Genomic DNA, 13,483 nt, shown 5'->3' on the forward strand with positions numbered 1-13,483 from the left:
ATATTATTTTTTATAAGATTAAATTATAGGATGTTACCCATAAATGGGCAAGCTCAACATAACATAAATCAAGATGCTCCTTTTTTTAAAGCCAAAACTCTTCTTTAGAATCCAACTTTTCTTTTTAAAATAGTGGGTTAATTCTATAAGATTTTAATTTTTTTAATTAAAAATACATTAATATAGATATTTATTTACATTTTAAAGAATTAATCAATACACAAGTAGCCCGGACAATTATCTAGTTTTACCCTAATCAAAATAGAGCCTAAGTCACAGGATTTTATCAAAATTTTCTCACTTGGAAGTTCTCACAGCCTTTTTTTTTTTAGGCTGGAGGAAGTTGCCGCATTGGAGCTGCAATTACCTCAAACGGTGTCGGTTTAGTTAAAAATCTTCTAGTCCCAATCCAACCTTCCTGCAAGTACCGCTCGCTGACCACAGTATCAAACCAGACCCGGGATTTTGAAGTTTCGGTTCCTTTGAAAATTCCAATTTTCTCCTTCAAATTTTCGATTTCGGTGAGCGAAGCGGGAATTGAATTGAAATTCAACAAGCAGGCAGCCCCGAATAGAATAGAAATGGATTCCGTGTCGTCGGTGAAGGAATTCATAAGAAAACAAGTCCCCGATTGGGACGACGAAATAATGGCCACAGCCCGATTCAAAGCATTTAGTGGGCAAAGATCCGATTGGGAACCCAAATACTTGTTCTGGAAAGATTTAATCCTCAAAATTGCTCGACATCTCGACCTCTTCATTATTCAACCTTCTCAGGTTCTTTCTTTATTAACTTTTTTTTTTCATTAATCAGGAGTTAATACTAATATTTTTTTTATTTAAAAAATGTGAAGGTAAAGGAGAAGTGGTTCAATCGTGGAGGTTTAACGCCTTTATGCCTTGATCATGTACTGGTAATTAGTCAATTAACTTCCTACGCTATTTTTTTTTTATACTCTAAATTACGATTCTTATTTTATTTTAATATTGCAGTGCTTAATGTATAATGAAGGTGATATTGTGCGAAATGTGGATCTTGTAGACCCAAGTAGTGGTCGAATCTCTCAGTTATTCAGAAAAGTTAGAAATTTGATGGTCAGATCACCTGTTACTCCAGAAATAATTATGCTTGAAGATCATCTCTTTCTTACACCATTATTGAAGGTAGCTAGCTATTTATTCTTTTAACTCTCATCTGGGTTTTGGAATAAAAGCTGATCGGCACCTCTCAGCATTATTCTTGGAATTGTAAATGATGGGTTCGGAACTTTTCGTGAGCTTATGATCGTAGGCACCTTAAACTGTGCCAGAAGAGAGGGTTTTTTTATGGAATTTTTGAATTTCTATATAGTGCTGATGTTTTCATTATTGAGAATCCTTTTCTTGATATCTAGGATAAAACTGCTCAGATTATCAAATGCTTATCTGAAAGTCATTGGACTTCTTCGTGCATTATTACTATGAGCAAGTTCCAGGGCATGTGTGGAGGACCATCTGAGGCAGCTCCTCTCTTGAGTTATCTATCTGGACTTGGGAAAGCACAATATTTCTCAATTTCTAAGGAGGTTATAGAGGTATTAAAGTATGGTTTTCTTTTTACTTTTCTATAGAGATGAAATTATAAAAATATATACTTTTGTTAGTATAAACGTAGTTACATTTTAAATTTTCAGTGCATAAAACAACCTTAACCAAAGGCTTGTTTCTACCTAATTATATTAGAAGAAGAATTGCTATTCATTGCATTTCAGTTAATAAAGAGAGTAATTAAATAACTTACTTGCAGGGAGTGAAAATTTCCCTTTCATCAGCATCAGTTCCCGCCATCTCAAGTCTAGATTTGGATGTCCTGCACTTGATTTGGACAGCGCAAAAGCTTGAGGACCAAATTGACGTGATTGACAGACGATATGAAATGTATTTGCTTCACCCTTTACTTGTACACTAGTACATTTTTTCCCTAGGATTGAAGCTAGCTTGGATATAATTATTTCTCCCAGATCTTAACTAATGTGGCAAAGGCCTATAATTAAAGCTAAAAACTGATGACGATGTCCTGCATGTGAACTTGGACTAACATAAAATTCTGCTTCACCCATATCTTCAAGTGATCATCACACTGGTATATCATTTATTGAACAATTTGGGATGTCTAGTCCTATGCCTGTTCTTGAAAAATATGGCCAGCTTTGTTAACAGGAGAAGGGGACGTGTCTGTTGACTGTACATGCTAATGTACTAGGATTAATTGTTTCTACATTTTCATCTCGTATGGTTTGTTTTTTAAGCAGCATTTTAATGTGGTAATATGATAGGTCAGTTGAAACAAGTTTTCCTGTCTCACAGATTCAGTTTATTCTCTGTGCAGGTCAAGAAAATCAGCATTAGCTTCTTTAAATTCTGGAAACAAGAAAGTAGCCCTGAGGCATGCTAGAGAGATGAAGTTGGCCTTGGAGAGTAGAGAAAGGTGTACGTCACTTTTGAACAGAGTGGAGGAAGTTCTGAATGTCATCGCAAATGCTGAATCTACACAAAAGGTAAACTTTTGCAATTAGCTTCTGCTGCAACTCTGAAGTCTGAATTGTCTTGTATGTCAACTTAGTTATTTCACCAACACATTCTCCCATTTCTTTTTATTTTAAAAAAACCCATTTTTCTATAAATTGTTTCTGATGACAAATCAAGTTCTATGATCTAATGAACTGGTGAGTTCAGCTTTTGCAAATTGAAGGAGCCACCTAGCAAGGTTTCACCGCGGAAAATCATTTGGCTTTAATACTTGTCTCCTTGTGCCAGGTAACTGAGGCCATCAGAATTGGAGCTGAAGCAATGAAACAAAATAAGATAACGGTAGAGGAGGTTGAAAACTGTTTAGAAGAACTTGAGGAGAGTATTGATGCACAAAAACAAGTTGAAAAGGCTCTAGGTATCCTCTCTGTCTCCCCTCCCCTCTATGCCTGGACATAAACTATAGCTAATGCCAATTGGAAAATTCATTACCATTTCAGCAAATTTAGTTTCTTAGATTTGTCTGAGAATTTTTTCTTTGTCAAATGCAGAATCAAATCCAATTTCAGGTATTGAAGATGAAGATATAGAAGAGGAATTAGAAAAGCTAGAGTTGGAATTAGAAAGTGAAAACCTTCAAATATCGAAAGTCGAGGTTGGCAATACATCAGGAGAAATGGATGCTTTGGGATCCCCTGACTCGCTAACTGATGCTTTGTCAAATTTAAAGCTCCATGATGGTTCAGCTAGGGGATCTGTAAGTCAGAAGTCTCCATTCCCGACGAGAACTAAAAATTCAAAGCATGCGATGCTTGAAGCAGCATAATTAAAGGAATTCCTTACTGGAATGGTCTATGATCATCTGCACTGGCTAAATATGATGTCGAGTTTTCGGTCATTTGGTCAAGCTGTTGTGGTCATGTATATAACGATTTCACTCTCCGCATATTTTACATGTATATACACTAGAAAAATGTAAACTATTATGATGTCTAATTTGACCATTCATAAACCTTGGTTGTCTGAAGAGTTGATAAATATATTTTGATCCAGTCGGTTCATGTCCTGCCATTTCTTTTCTTATGATCTTGTAACTAGATAATTGACCCTTCAGGTCAGATTTTTCTTAAATTGATAAAAATATTATTCGAATGTTAAACGTTTTAACAAATTATACATGTTAGATTGAAAAAGCATTAATTAATAAATCATAAAATAAAATGTGTAAGTGTATAACATAAATTTCTTGAGGTTTTTGTAGGTTTCAATATCATCCATCAAAGTTGTAATGTCGATTGAAATTGATATATAATACAACTAATTTTGACAATAAATAAATATTTGAACTGTTGTTGGAAATAAAAAATTTCAAAATTGATTGAGTATATGACCATCAATGCTAAAGGTTGTTTCAAAAGTAATTTCGATACAGGAATAACTTTTAAGATAAAGAACCAGCACATGTTATGATTATGAGACCTTAGAAAAAATCTTATATTTTAAAGTATTATACTTCCACCAGCCCAAATATTTAACATATTTTCATTGAGATCTTCACATTCATCAATCAAATAACTCTCAATTCCATTTCTACTCTCCAGACTATCTTTCTCCTCTAAATATTTTTTAAATCGAGCCAAAGTGTTTAACATATCATTTACCTCCATGTCATTACTAGCATTAACATCATGTTGGTGTCTAATAGATGTCGTACCATTGTTCATATCATCCTTCACCCTATCAACTTTCAAATAAAAATCATACAAACTCACCAAAATATTATTTTATCATTTTTTGTTAACAATTGTGCCTTTTCAACATCATATAACTCACTAAAACAAAATTTCATATATTTCAGCTTGAAATGTGGATCTAAGACAATAGCCACGTACAACAGGAAATTCTATTTTTTTTTTTATCTTTCTAATATTTCTCATACTTTAACATCATGTTCTTTCTCATTCTACATGAAAGATTATCTTTATTTCTACACATTTGTGATATGTTTGTATGCATATAAATAAATTCATTGGAGAAAGAATTTGATATAACATACAAAAAGTAAAAAAATTTCAATGTAACCATGTAAAAAATCTTTACATGGTTAAAATAACTTCACATGGATCTAACATTTTTCCAATCCTCAAAACTAAGTGTCCCTATATTTTTTTTTTGTTTCTCTTTAAATCAACCTCTATAAAATAACTCATATCCATAAAGTCATTTTCACCTAACTTTATAAATATCCTCAAATTTTTCAGCAGCTTCTAATATCAATGAGTTGAATTCCATTGAGTTACTAGATCAAAACAAATTGATTTCTTACACCATATCTTCAATCTACCTCTCCGCACACTTCTTAAATGTATGTTATCTATATGGTAAAGATCTCAAAAACCTGACTGTATTTTGAATCTTAACAGCTAAAACATTAATCTCTTTCAAGTCCTTACGCACAATAAGGTTTACAATATATACATAATATGTAACATGCAAATACTCATTTAACAATATAATAGTTGGTTAATCTTGAATCATATTCTTCAAATATACAATAGTCAAATTATTAGAGCTTCCATTGCCTATTGCAACAATCAAAACTTTATCAATCTTCCACTTTAACAAACAGTTCTCAATAATTTGATCAATTGTCTCACCCCTATAATTAAAATCTTGATAAAAATTTAGAATTTTTATGCAAATCTCAATTATCATCAATCCAGTGAGTTGTCAAGCACATAATTAATATTTTAGATTGATGTTCATATATCAGTTATTAAGCATACACGTCAACCCCTAAGAACTTTCCTCAATTTCTCTTTTTTATAAACTTTCAAACAATATCTCATAACAGTAAAATAAAAAGGAATATCAAATGTAGATTATATAATCTTACAAAATAATATAAATCCCTAATTCTTCATAAAAATAAAATAAAAGGTTTGCACTTCACGTGTGCACGCGTGGTGGTTCACGTGCCTCTTTGTTTTCCTATCTGGGATGCGCCCTTTTCCCTCCCCGGACACCGACCGACTGACGAAACAAAATCACAGCCTATAAAATTCAACAATCAGACGAGGATTGATTGACAATGAAAACACAGATTACAAACAATGATAAGAGGATGCAGGTCCCACCATCAAAGCAATGAATGGTGTATACAGCACGCCAAGGAATTCTCTCATTTTCAGCTGGAATATATCCTTGCTGGATTCTAAAATGTCAAAAGGCTAACCCAGGTCACCTTTCTTTGTCATGTCATTATCATATATTATAACCTAGGAATTTCTTGGCTAATAATGGATGTACATGGAATATCTACAAACTTGTGGTTTATCCCAGCAAAGCATGTCAAATGCTGACATAGCGTATAATAAAGAAATCCAGATCACAAAAAGAAAAAAAAAAAAAAACTTTGAAATATATTTTAACCTCGAAAATGACCTGGATAGCCTTCAACACTCCGCTATTTGTTGGCCTCCGACATACTTAGCTTTTCGGATTATATGTTGCATCAATCAGGCACAGTTATAACCCATCAAAGCAACAATGCATGCTTACCTTCCACAACGTCTTCTTGAGCTTTTGTCTATCAAACTTATCCGTGAGCTCTTCACACCACATGCCCCACATCAAATACTCTCTTGAAGCTCTCACAAATTTTTAACCTTTTCCTTTTCTTTCTATTGAGAAGTAGTGGTCTGAAAGATTTGAACCTACTATCACTTTATATTTAGAAAGCAAATTGTCAAGAAAGACTCACAGGTGCCTCCTGAAGCAACTTATAGGAACATTGTCAAGTTCATTTCTAGTGAAAATGTTCTGTGCATGCAGTGACTTAGACTGTAAAATTGGACTACCCTCAATCATTCTCATGCACCGCTACGCTCTATATTTTCAGAAACGAAAATTCTGGAACATACTTTTACCATTATGGACTGTTTAACTCGTCCAAAGGCAGCTTAGGAAAGAAAAAAAAAGCTATCTAATCTGAGGTTGACTACTAAATGAAAAATCTCAGTATGGTTTACTATATAGCTAAACGGCAACACCGTGGACGTATGACAAAAATACCTGCCAGAGGGACTTGACTGTCACAACAATTAAAGCATGGTTCCCAGCGCAGTTATGAAATGAATGACCAATTCCACAGCATGATGTGCAATCTTATAACCTAGAAAAAGCTTACAGGCTCAACCTCTAGGAAACTCGTAAAACCTTCGGCCTCTTCCTAATTCTGATCTCTGTACAAAGTCCCCATCTTGTTAGCCATCAGTTAAAAAACCTCGTCAACTTAGAACACCCTCATTCAAGCACTCGGCTACAACATACTTCAACTGGAGCGTCTTTTCCCTTGCCAACTGCAATGAATGAATGACAGGGAAGGTTCACATTAGCTCCGCAAGCTCTCTTTCAATTATAAACACTAACATTATTATTTTATGGGCATAATCCTAGATGCACGAGGACATAACCTTCAATAGGCAACAACTTGACAAATCTATAGGTGTAATTATGAACATTAAAGGTTCAACCACTAATAGATTGATATTGCAAGAAGAATACTAATTCATAAGCTTCTAGACTGTGACCCCCACGAATGTAAACTCACACCATTATAGATACATACAGTTAGGTGTCTTGCCATCTTTTCATAATTAATGCCATACCAACGGAGGAAAAAAAAAACAGCTACGTATCCACACAAGCAAAGGCCGTAGAGCATGCAATGATACAATTATCAGGAATAATATACCCAGAACCCAGATGCTAGAAAATGCTGAGGATCATGTTTCCTAAAATAGAAGCAGACTTGCCTTTTGCACAGCTGTGATTCTTCTTTGTGCACCATCTAGCTGTGTCTTCACTGCTTCTTCCGCTTGCATAAGAAGCTTCTGGTGTGATGCTTCTGCAATATGGAGATAGACAACAAATAAAACACTAGGGTATTTCAGAGTTTCCACACAGGGTACATCTCCATTCAACTCTGTTTCTGTTGTTACCAGACTGTGACTCATTAGTGTATCTAGGATGCCCTAGATCAAGCTAATGGCATTTAGATACTTCCATGTTGTGTCAAAACTTAAGTCATACCATCACAATAAATAAGAGCATTGCAGATGAAGTAACTTTATTGATGCAAAATGATAAATAAATAATGTAGGCACCTATTTACATTCCTGTGGAGGTCCAAAGCACTAAAGAGACGGAGCATATGACTGCAATTAATCTTCAACCAAATAATTGCCCTGACATGTTGCTATCCCAAATCATTTACATCAAATGAAAACTTTGCTAGTAAAAAATTAATTTACGTTGGATAAACAAGTAACCAATTAAAAATAGAAAACTTTTTAACATAAAGATGCCAGTTAAAAATGTTTGGAAGTTGTTGATCAACTTGAAACTTCAATTATCACAGATCCACCACAAGCATCATGACGTCCAAACTCACATGCTTGTATGTGTAACTCAAGTTAAAAAGTTTTAATAAAAATTAGGAATAATATGAAATCAATCAAACACATTTCAATAATGTATTTATTAAAAAAATTTACTAGCTATAACATAAGCTCACATACTTCGCTTTTTCACAGTTCCGTTGAAGTCAATCTGGTGCAATTCTAGTCCTTCAAGCGTGGTTTTACACTCCTGGAGATGCTGATAAATATCTTGTTTGAATTTATCATGTATCAACTTTAGTTCCTCTTGTTGTTCTGCACAGAAAAAAAAAACAAAAAGGAATCAGAACACCAGCTATTAAAGCTTGGGCAAGAAAAAAATTCTCAGACAATGAATTGATTCAACATAACAGGTAGATGACCCTTAAGAAGTTAAGGCTGAGTTAGACTGATTAGAATTTATCAAATCCACAGAACCTTTTATTTAAAGAAACATGTATGCCTGGTATGGATCTGCATGAGTTGCTAATACTATGTTATATTAATAAAACAATCAGTTGTTGACAGCTTGAAGACCTTCAGATGCCAGTGGTGAAAGGGAAGGGGACGGCAGATACCATGACCGATCACCTTCGAGAAAGAAGAGTCTTTCTAAATTACTTCTGTTCAGTGGGACCTTCAATGGCAATCAATCAAGATGGAGCTATAGAAGACACCTTAGTTGTGGTTTTTTCCATTCTCTACCTTTCCTACTAGTAGTAAAGAAAGTGAAATACACCTTATTGCGGTCTGGTTCCTAAAAAAGATATTTTCAATCGCAGAGCTTTGAAATATAGGAAAGAAATACCATTAAGGCATTATTTCCAAATGAGTTGCAAATGGATCCACAGGTTCACCAATCATTGATGGTTCTAGAATCACTAATCCTACATTACAGGCAATAGTACCTAGACATGCAGTGATAAGGGAAACTAACATCAGAGACACAAGATTTCATAGAAGAAATACAAAGTCATTAAGACAGGAATTGGTCAAAAATTTGAATGTTCTTATTCTGAAGCTAGTTTCCATCCCTGGCAATATAAATATGAGACTCGATAATTTCTTGATAAAAAAACTGCATACTCGGTATTGATGGTGTACCTCACCTGTCAGTTGATGGATCTTCATGTCTAATGCACTAATGATTCAAAACAGGTGGTGCTAAGCGAGGTTTGATTGCTAATAAAAGGGACTGTTGGATGTTATAAAATGTGTATTTGCACTGCAAATAGATGGCTAATGGGAGTTCAGAATATGTTGGGTGAATACTAAAGAAGCAGAAAAATACACCATCATATTCAACAATAAAAAGTTGAAGATATGCTTTTACTGCAATAACATTCTGATAAATTTAAATAGCAGCAAACATTTAAGATAAGTTCATGAAGCTGTACAGTAGCAGATGAAATTCATTACCTTCAAATCTTGACTCCAGGCGTCTCCTTTTTGATTTACTAACACTTGACAGCTTCCCCCTGAAAACATTATTGAGATTAGACCTGATAACTAACTTTTACATTTAGAAAATCAATTAATTTAAAAAAACCTACAGATCTGTTTGGATTTGCGACTCAATATTCTTCAACTGTAGACGTATCTCCTCTGAGACAGACATCAAAATGTCCGAGGATTTCTTTCTAGTCTCCAACTTCATTTTCTTTTTGAAGTTTTCTAAAGCTGTGGCGAACAGCATAATGGCCCTGAAACATGATTATGCCCCAAAATCATGCAAAATTAAAAACATAATGGTATTTAATAGTTTGGATCCAATTAATTCTCATATCTGTCTTAAGTACAGAAAGGAATACCTTTCCAGTTCATTCCCTTGGTTTTGTTCTGAAATCTCAGGAGTGAGCTCAGTTTCAACAATGCCTAAGGATTTATTTTACAGAGAAAGGACAGATAAAAAAAAGTCAGATGATGGCAGTAACACCGTGGACATGGAGCAGAAAGTGTAACTATGTTATAAGAAGTGCCTGTTGGAGAGGGTGATGTGGGACTAAATTTTCTGAGTTTTTCAACATTGTGGTTGCGGAGCCTTTTAGTTGGATGAAGCATGAATTTTGATCTGTCAGCAGTTGCAATTTCTGGAGAGAAGTTATCTCCTTCTCTATGACCTGCACACCATGATTAAGGAGGTGAGAAAAAGAGAAAATAAAGAAAATGATATTTTTGAGAACAAAGAATGATCACCCTTAGTACTTGGTGAACATTCTATGACAAGCATGCATGAGGAATAAAATAGTCGTTACCCTTAACAATTGGTGAACCTTCTTCAGAGCTCTCAGAGTATCCATCTTCAGATGATGATTCAAAAAGACCACCTTCCACATCTTTTCCCCCCTTAAGAGGTGATGTTTTGCTGGGTGGGGAATCCATAATTTCTGCTGCAACATCCTGAAGTTCAATAAGGAAACACATAGGCAAAATGAAACAAAACTTAACCTTATACATCACTAACATGATAATACACTATCATATTGAAGCCCTCAAAATAGCTAAGGATACAGGCGATTCTGTTTGACTATTTGAGGCAAAACAATCTGCCTTTGAAGTCCACAAAGTCCTGAAGCTATTTATTTTTCCCACAGTAAAGTTTCTCACTGCTTGTTCAGGACTGCCAAAAACCTGTTTTATCTGGTCATATTTTGGCATTGAGCTTGGGGGGGAGCTTAAGGTACAGGAATTGATTTTGAATGGTGGACTCTGGAAATCATTCTGAGGATCAACAGCGCTATTTGAGGAGGGAGGATCAAATTTTTCTTGTTGATCCCCATGTTCAGGTACTGCGGAGCTGCTAAAATCCTTCTGTTGACCAGTCCTGAGTGTCCATAAAGACTGGTGGGAGTCTTCGCTTGCAGATTTATGGGAATCTCTTTCTTGGTTTCTATTCTTCGGTTCAGTGTATTCTCTCTTATTCCTACAAGAACCATGAAAATCTCCCATTTTGTTGCTAAGAGAAGATGCTTTCTCAGCAGGGAAAGGTGTTTTCCTTGCAGATTGATGGGGATCTCTTTCTTTGTTTCTATTCTTTGGTTCACAGTAGTCTCTCTTATTCTGAGAACCATGGATATTTCCCATTTTATTGCTATGAGAAGACATTTTCTCAGCAGGGAGTGATATTTCACTCTTGTGACTTCCTTCCTGAATCTCATCTCCATTGTTGTCTTCACTGAAGTGAATCTTACGTGGTTTGATGCTGCAACACTTTATCTGGCCCTTCTTCCTTGTAGACATTGAAGAGCCATCATTGACAGCAACATTTTGTTTTCCAAGCAATCCTTCTTCGAAGGAGTAGACATCCTTCTCTTGAATTTTTTGCCTGTGACTGGAGGATGGATCAACTTCAGTTTTCTCTGGTTTCTGTTTGGTTGAAGCTCTTTTTTGGGTCAAGGAACGAGTCACTGGTCTCTTCATAGTATGATCAGGAGTTTCAGAATCAGTTTCTATGGTATCTGAGCTCTGTCTAGGCTTGACAACTACATCATCTGTTTGATCAAGAATTTGCTTCTGATTTAAATTATTGACACCAATCTGATGAGCCTGAGAATTAGATGGCTGACTTTTCGGTGAAGAAACATTTCCCAGTATTTCCCATAGTTTCATTTTCAAAGTTTCAGTTCTTCTCTCTTCTGTCTTATCATCAGTCACTGCTATATCTTGCATGGTGCCTTCTTTTTCAGTTGCAAATGTAAATTCCTCTTCTGAATTTGAGTTTCTATACTTTCCGCCCTTCCTTTTGTAGGTGAATCCACTAAACTTCTGCTTTAAATCACCAGAATGTGAATTTGATGGTTGGTTGGCAAAAAACTCTACCGAGTGCGTTACAGGCACATTCTTTACTCTGCTAATCTTGTTCCTTCTTCCAGTAGAACCAGGTAAATTGGAAGTTTCTACTGCGTAAAGGACACCCTCAGAAGCTGGCAATTTTTGGTCAAAGGATCTTGTAGTAATCCAAGGGGAATGGACCTGCTCAGGAGCTTCAGTTTGGTTGCCTTTAGTAGCATCAAAAGCACCTTTTCCCATATTTTTACCTTCAACTGAACTTTCTTTCTTAGAATTTACCCTTTCTGTGTTTGGTACTGCAGCTTCATTTTCCTTAGCGCCTCCAGATCCTTTCTTCCACGTTGAGTCAATCAGAATTCCAATCGAAATCTTTCTAGACTGGCTAGATGGACGACAATTGCCGCCAAAGCTGCGACAGTCACTCATTTGATCCTGAAACGTGTATTTAGAAGTTGTCAAATATCTAAATTCACAAGACTTCACCAAGTGGCAACAGGTGACAGTGACATCATCTGGTCCTAGGAATCCGATTCCCCTGAATATTGTTTGTGTATTTAAATTTAATTCAAGGGTAATTCATGACTAAGAAAATTTCACCAGCAGACCAAGGGTTCCAAATTGCACAAATAAAATTCAACCAGGACCAGCAACATGCAGCTGAGCATTCCATGCAATGCAAAATTAAAATATTCATCACACAAGATTTTACAAGCAGATAATCTCATCTGTATCATAAAACAATCACTCTGCTATTTCTCTGACAAATAATACATTTCACTATAAAAATAGACAAAGCTTTAGCTAACAAGCAGAAACCATGTAGAAACACTTTCCATTAGCAGTATAGTCCTAAGAGTCACGTATTCACCACTTACATCTTGTAATTTCTGCCGTGTATCCACCTCCATCATGTTGCTTCAGCCAAAAAGGTATGAAATGTATACCGCAAGAATCTGCAGCCCAAATAACAAGCAAATTAGTCAAATAGAGAAATAATTCAGGACCAAAAAATCCATTATGAAATCGAAAGAAAAAAAAAACTAGAACACTTAAATCTAAGAAAATCCACGTAATCCCTCCACTCAGATCAGCTGTTTTCTTTGATATGAAAAATAAATACAATATTTTGCAGAAGATTGTAAGTTTCGGTTTCCTAATCAACATGAGATAGTGAAATATCAAAAGAGAAAATGAAAACAGTCCAGGAAAATTTTGAAGTGACAAATTCACTGTTCATACAAGTAGATCACAAACCATCACAAATTTCTACGGATATCTGAACCCTAATAATCTGCAGGTTCAACTTAATTTGTTATTCATTACATAATTTCAAGCGCACGAAATCTCGAATTGAACGAAGTTAGGTTTCGAATTTCTGAGATTAATTACTATATCAGAATAAATTAAGATAGTGAAATTAGAAAAAACAACTATAATCAGTCGCATATTTAGAACTCAGTACAGTAAGAGCAGATCATCTAGTCATGAAAAAAAAAATCAAGATTGAGCAGTACGTGCTAAATTGAAGCATTTGATTTAAAATTTACGGTAATTAATACGAGAAGTCGCTTACGGATTATTCGGCGGTGATAATCGGTGAGCTCGATTTTATCTTATGATTTTTAACATGAGAGTCACAGAGAAGTGAGACGCAGTGGAGAGATTTGGCGGAATGAGACAGAGAAGGGGGGATTGATTTCGAAACAATACTACAGTAGTGTTGCGGGTACCGAACGAGGCGGGAAA

The 13,483-nt window shown here is 35.2% G+C and overlaps 2 protein-coding genes across 6 annotated transcripts; one reads left to right on the plus strand and one right to left on the minus strand.

The window, feature by feature from the left end:
• Positions 1 to 327: 327 nt before the first annotated feature.
• On the plus strand, positions 328 to 3,578 carry LOC7481450 (uncharacterized). 2 transcript variants are annotated; one of them, XM_002302775.4, is made up of 8 exons: positions 328 to 776; positions 854 to 913; positions 993 to 1,163; positions 1,394 to 1,573; positions 1,786 to 1,916; positions 2,368 to 2,536; positions 2,796 to 2,925; positions 3,059 to 3,578. In XM_002302775.4, exons 1-8 carry the CDS (start codon positions 582 to 584, stop codon positions 3,331 to 3,333), a joined length of 1,311 nt encoding a protein of 436 aa, XP_002302811.1. In that variant the 5' UTR covers positions 328 to 581; the 3' UTR covers positions 3,334 to 3,578. The 2 variants fall into 2 exon arrangements, with proteins under 2 accessions (XP_002302811.1, XP_024450397.1); XM_024594629.2 differs by having other exon boundaries at positions 854 to 907.
• A 1,762-nt stretch (positions 3,579 to 5,340) lies between these two features.
• On the minus strand, positions 5,341 to 13,483 carry LOC7457191 (meiosis-specific protein ASY3). Of its 4 annotated transcripts, XR_002980283.2 has the most exons (13): positions 13,311 to 13,483; positions 12,613 to 12,690; positions 10,460 to 12,169; positions 10,204 to 10,348; positions 9,928 to 10,068; positions 9,760 to 9,823; positions 9,502 to 9,651; positions 9,368 to 9,426; positions 8,090 to 8,224; positions 7,325 to 7,416; positions 6,706 to 6,868; positions 5,952 to 6,208; positions 5,341 to 5,561 (listed from the first exon to the last, which is right to left on the minus strand). XR_002980283.2 is itself a non-coding variant. In XM_024595063.2 (11 exons), the coding sequence occupies exons 2-11, from the start codon at positions 12,646 to 12,648 to the stop codon at positions 6,797 to 6,799; spliced, it is 2,604 nt and encodes an 867-aa protein (XP_024450831.2). In that variant the 5' UTR covers positions 12,649 to 12,690; positions 13,311 to 13,483; the 3' UTR covers positions 6,518 to 6,796. The 4 variants fall into 4 exon arrangements, 1 of the variants encoding a protein (XP_024450831.2); XR_008058455.1 differs by lacking the exon at positions 5,952 to 6,208 and having other exon boundaries at positions 5,342 to 5,561; positions 6,697 to 6,868; XR_002980282.2 differs by lacking the exon at positions 5,952 to 6,208 and having other exon boundaries at positions 5,343 to 5,561.

The sequence above is a fragment of the Populus trichocarpa genome, chromosome 2 (assembly GCF_000002775.5).
Source record: "Populus trichocarpa isolate Nisqually-1 chromosome 2, P.trichocarpa_v4.1, whole genome shotgun sequence".
NCBI lineage: Eukaryota > Viridiplantae > Streptophyta > Magnoliopsida > Malpighiales > Salicaceae > Populus > Populus trichocarpa.